We start from the raw sequence: 5,166 nt of genomic DNA, 5'->3' as shown, positions 1-5,166 counted from the left end.
GTCTACCACTTGCATGATATTTATATAGCTAGTCACTCAACCAAAACATGAAGCAAACACATCTGATACCTTAAATGATTAAATCCAATCCATAAGAAATATTGCTAATTATTCTCCTCTTCTTCCTTGCAACCCTTTCTCTGTTTTTTCTTCTTCTTACAAAACACCAAATAAATGAACTAATATTTCATCCTCCACCCGGACCTAAAGGCCTCCCCTTTATCGGAAATTTACATCAATTCGATTTCACGAAACCACACTTATCTTTTGCAAAGCTCGCTAAGATCTATGGCCCTATATACACATTGCGATCAGTTTCAAAAGTCATATTATTCTGGAATAATTAAAAGGTCATTTTATTTTTGGAAGACTGGTAAAAGGTCATTTTATTCTTGACAATTTTTCCTTTTACTTTTAAATTTTACCGGGTAATAATGACAGACTTAAGTTCTTATGTACATGAGAATTTCTTTAGGTGTACTTTCATATGTCCTTTAAATATATAAACAGAAGTAAATATTATTTATTTACAAAAATGTTAAAAGTTAATCAATAAAAATTATAAATAATTAAGATTGAGAATTTGCAAGTTGCTGAGATCTCATCAAAAAGTACCTATTAGGACATTGACCTATTATTTCCTCATCTACTATCAATCGTATGCATTTGTCTACCACTTGCCCACTTGCATGATATTTAACTTATATAGCAAACACGTACATTTGATATCATAATTCCATAAGAAATAATGCTACTCCGTAATTATTTTCCTCTTCTTCCTTGCAACATTTTCTCTTATTTTTCTTCTTCTAACAAAACACCAAAAAAATGAACCATTTCATCCTCCACCCGGACCTAAAGGCCTCCCCTTAATCGGAAATTTACACCAATTCAATTTTTTGAAACCACACTTATCTTTTGCAAAGCTCGCCAAGATCTATGGCCCCATATACACACTTCGATTTGTAAGTAAAAACGTCGTAGTTATACAATCATCTACGATGGCAAAAGAAGTCCTGCAGACGCAGGACTTAAACTTTTGCCATCGACCTATATCAGTTGGCATGCAAAGACTAACTTATAATGGTTCGGACATAATGTTTGCGAAGGATTTCGAGTACTTTAGAGAAATAAGAAAGATTTGTGCTCTTCATTTGTTTAGTGCAAAGAGAGTGCAGTGTTTTGCTCCAATTCTACAGGATGAATTTTCAAGACTTGTTCATAAGATTTCTTCTCTTGCTTCTGCTTCTAAACTTGTCAACTTGAGTGAATTGTTGTTTCTTTCTGCGGGCTCCAATATATGCAAGCTTGCCTTTGTATTGAGGAAAATAGGATATATTTTCCAAATATCTAAGGATATCTTTGATAGCATATTTTAGGTAGTTAATAATATCTTTTGATACTTTCCTAATTCTATCTTGATTGGGATTGTTTTAGCTTGTATTATATATGGTGGTTCTCTTAGAAATAATATTCAAGTTTTCTGTTTCATTTATTCTACATGGTATAAGAGCCAGAGTTTTTTTTTTTCATAAAATTTAGCCATGGCCGGTGATGATACACCACCACCACCGCCACCACAAAAAATAGAAACTAATTCACCATTCTATCTAGGGGCGCATGATCGTCCTGGAGACTTTATCTCTCCAATTCGGTTAAAACTTGACAATTTTGATTCGTGGTCTCAAGCAATTTTTGTTGCTCTTTCGTCTCGGAGGAAATTTGGGTTTTTGGATGGTACTATCACTGATTGTGTGCCGCCTGCAACCAAGGAGGATTGGGTTGTGGTGCACTGTATGCTCGTTTCATGGCTCATGAACACGATTGATCCGGAGGTAAAATCTATGCTTTCTAATTATGATAATGCAAAAAGTTTGTGGGATGATTTGCATGAAAGATTTTGTGTTGTTAACGGTCCTCGTATTCAAAATTTGAAAGCTCAAATAAATAGATGTGAGCAAACTAAAAATATGTCAGTGGCTATTTACTTTGGCAAATTAAAAGTTTTGTGGGATGAACTTGCTAAACTTGAACCATTAATTAATTGCAAGTGTGGGAAGTGTACATGTAGTGTTGGTAGGCAACATGAGAAAAGGCGTGAAGATGATAGGCTCCAACAATTTTTATTAGCTCTTTGTTCTGATTATTATGCTCAAACTAGCTCTAATATATTAGCACAAGACCCTCTTCCCACATTAAATAAAGCTTATCAATAAGTCTCACAAGATGAGCTTGTCCGAGGCCTTGATAGGGTTCGAGAGGAACCGCAACAAGCTGTCAGTTTTGCTGTTCGTGGAGGTGGTGCTCGAGGTCGTGAAGGGTCTGATCGCACCTCTAGTGGTTCAGTGTGTGCTAAGTGCAAGAAGGGTGGTCATGAGACTTCTCGTGTTGGTCAGATAAAATATGCAATCATTGCAAAAAAAGGGGGCACATAGAGAACAAGTGCTTCGAGCTTCATGGGTATCCCCCAGGCATGAGTGATAGTAGCCAGGGGGGGACAGCATCGGCGGGTCGTAGTCAAGGCTCGGCACGGGCTAATGCAATCTTGGGTTCGAATGCTCCTTCTCATGGTCAAGCTTTCACATCTGAGCAATGGAAGGCGATCACGGGTTTATTTGGAAAAGCCAATGAAAATCGTTTGAATGGTAAGTTTGATGTTACTTCATGGATTATTGACACCGAGCCACTCACCATGTCACCGGCACAGACTCTTGGATGTTTGATACTCGTTCTTTTGAGTGTCCTGTTGGATTACCTAACAGGGACACAGTGGTTGCCTCTTTAGTTGGTTCTGTTCGTTTATCGGACAAGATCACCCTCACCGGTGTTCTTTATGTCCCCTATTTGAGTTGTAATTTGATTTCAGTATCTCAGCTTACTGATAAGCTTAATTGTTTTGTCCAATTTAATTCTTATATGTGTGCTATACAGGACCAAGCGAAGGAGCTGATTGGAATGGGAGCTAGGAGAGACGGACTATATTATTTTAGCAATTCGGATTCGGTGAATCTTGTAGGCGCTGTTGAAGCATCCTCGGATTTGGAGTTGTGGCATCGTCGAATGGGTCATCCTTCCGAGAAAGTAGTTAAGTTACTTCCTCATGTTAGTAGCAATAAAGCTTGTTTAGATAAAGGATGTGAAGTATGTATGCGTGCTAAACATCCTCGAAATAAATTTCCTTTAAGTGATAGTAGAGCTTCTAGGATTTTTGAGAAAGTACATTGTGATCTGTGGGGTCCATATCGACATGTTTCGTCGTGTGGAGCTTGATATTTTTTGACTATTGTGGATGATTATTCTCGAGCAGTTTGGATTTATTTATTAATTGATAAAACTGAGGTTTTACGAAATTTTTTGGCTTTTGTTTCAATGGTGGATAGACAATTTTCCCAAACCATTAAAATTGTGCAGAGTGACAACGGTACGAAATTTAATTGTTTGTTTGATTATTTTCGTGCCACTGGAATTATTTTTCAAACCTCTTGTGTGGGTACTCCTCAGCAAAATGGGAGGGTTGAGCGTAAACACAAACACATTCTTGAAGTTGGGAGAGCGTTAAGGTTTCAAGCCAAATTGCCTATTTATTTTTGGGGGGAGTGTGTTCTTGCCGCAACCCACCTAATTAACCGTACCCCCACTCCCTTGCTTCAAAATAAAACACCTTTCGAATTATTATTTGATAAACCACCCTTGTTTGATGCAATTCGTACCTTTGGTTGTCTTTGTTTTGCTCATAATTAAAAAACTAATGGAGACAAATTTGCGAGTCGGAGTAGAAAATGTGTGTTTTTGGGTTATCCTTTTGGGAAGAAGGGATGGAAATTGTATGATCTTGAGTCGAAATTTTTTTTTGTCTCTCGAGATGTGAAGTTTGTTGAGGATGTGTTTCCTTTTGGTACTCCGGATGATGTGAACATAGTGCCGGAATTTTTTGACACAAATAGTGAAGTTCATGGGGATTTTTTGGAGTACGAGATATTTGATGATGAAAATGGCGTTATTAATGGCTTCAATGAGGAAGAGCAAGCTGCCCCGGGTCAGCCACACTCAGGGCAGCCTGCTAGGGAGGCTACGGCAGATCACCCCACAGCCAGGCCGCGGCCACAGGACACAGCCCGCAGCCAGGCCGCGGAGCAGTCTGCTGCACACCTAGACGCTGCCTGGCAAACCCCTTTCAAGCCGCATAGCAGCAGCGACATGACTGCCGAGCCTCACAGCAGCAGCAGCAGCATGGGTGCTAAGCAGCACCATGCTTCTCCTGAGCTTCTTGAGGTGCATGAACATGAGGAGTTAGGTCGCAGTTTTCGTGAAAAAATTCCATCTGTCAAGCTTCGTGATTATGTGACTCACTCCGTTTTTGCTAATAGTCCGTCTCCGTCCACTCCATCCTCCAACACTCCTTCAGGTACTCCTTATCCTTTAGCACATTATATAAATTGTGACAAATTTTCTGTGAATTATCGCAAATTTCTTGTAGCCATTGTTCATGACAAAGAACCTAAGTCTTTCAAAGAGGCTATGAAGTATGAGGGGTGGAAGCAATCCATGAAAGAAGAAATAAAATCTTTAGAAGATAATGGCACATGGACTTTAGAACATCTTCCTCCAGGGAAGAAAGCTCTAGGAAGTCAATGGGTGTATAAGACAAAATTTTTGTCTAATGGTCAAGTTGAGCGACTCAAGTTTCGATTGGTTGTTTTTGGTAATCATCAGCAGGAAGGCATCGATTATGGTGAAACTTTTGCTCCCGTGGCTAAGATGACTACAATTCGAGCTTTTCTTGCAATAGCGGCTTCTAAAAATTGGGATCTTCATCAGATGGATGTTCACAATGCCTTCTTACATGGTGATCTCGATGAGGAGGTGTACATGAAATTGCCCCCCGAGTTTGAGAGTTCTGATCCATCCTTGGTGTGTCGTTTGAGGAAGTCGTTGTATGGGTTGAAACAGGATCCGCGGTGTTGGTTTGCAAAGCTAACGACAGCTTTAAAAGGGTATGGTTTCATTCAATCCTACTTTGATTACTCTCTTTTTACATACACTAGAGGCAATGTTCAGATTAATGTCCTGGTGTACGTAGATGATCTTATTCTTTCTGGGAACGATTTTGCTGCTTTGACTGTGTTTAAAGCTTACCTTGGTGACTGTTTTAAGATGAAGGACCTT

General features: G+C 39.2%; 1 protein-coding gene across 1 annotated transcript; it reads left to right on the top strand.

Annotated features, from left to right (window-relative positions):
- Positions 1 to 749: 749 nt before the first annotated feature.
- LOC110724692 (cytochrome P450 83B1-like) lies at positions 750 to 3,413 on the top strand (the record flags this gene model as incomplete). Its single annotated transcript, XM_021904137.1, has 2 exons — positions 750 to 2,645; positions 2,932 to 3,413. A coding segment is annotated over one exon (630 nt), but the record flags the coding sequence as incomplete, so codon positions are not given.
- Positions 3,414 to 5,166: the final 1,753 nt, after the last annotated feature.

The sequence above is a fragment of the Chenopodium quinoa genome, unplaced genomic scaffold, assembly GCF_001683475.1.
Source record: "Chenopodium quinoa cultivar QQ74 unplaced genomic scaffold, ASM168347v1, whole genome shotgun sequence".
In the NCBI taxonomy this organism is placed as follows: Eukaryota; Viridiplantae; Streptophyta; class Magnoliopsida; order Caryophyllales; family Amaranthaceae; genus Chenopodium; species Chenopodium quinoa.
The sequence above is the reverse complement of the archived record's forward strand: the minus strand, read 5'-3'. Positions and strand labels throughout refer to the sequence as shown.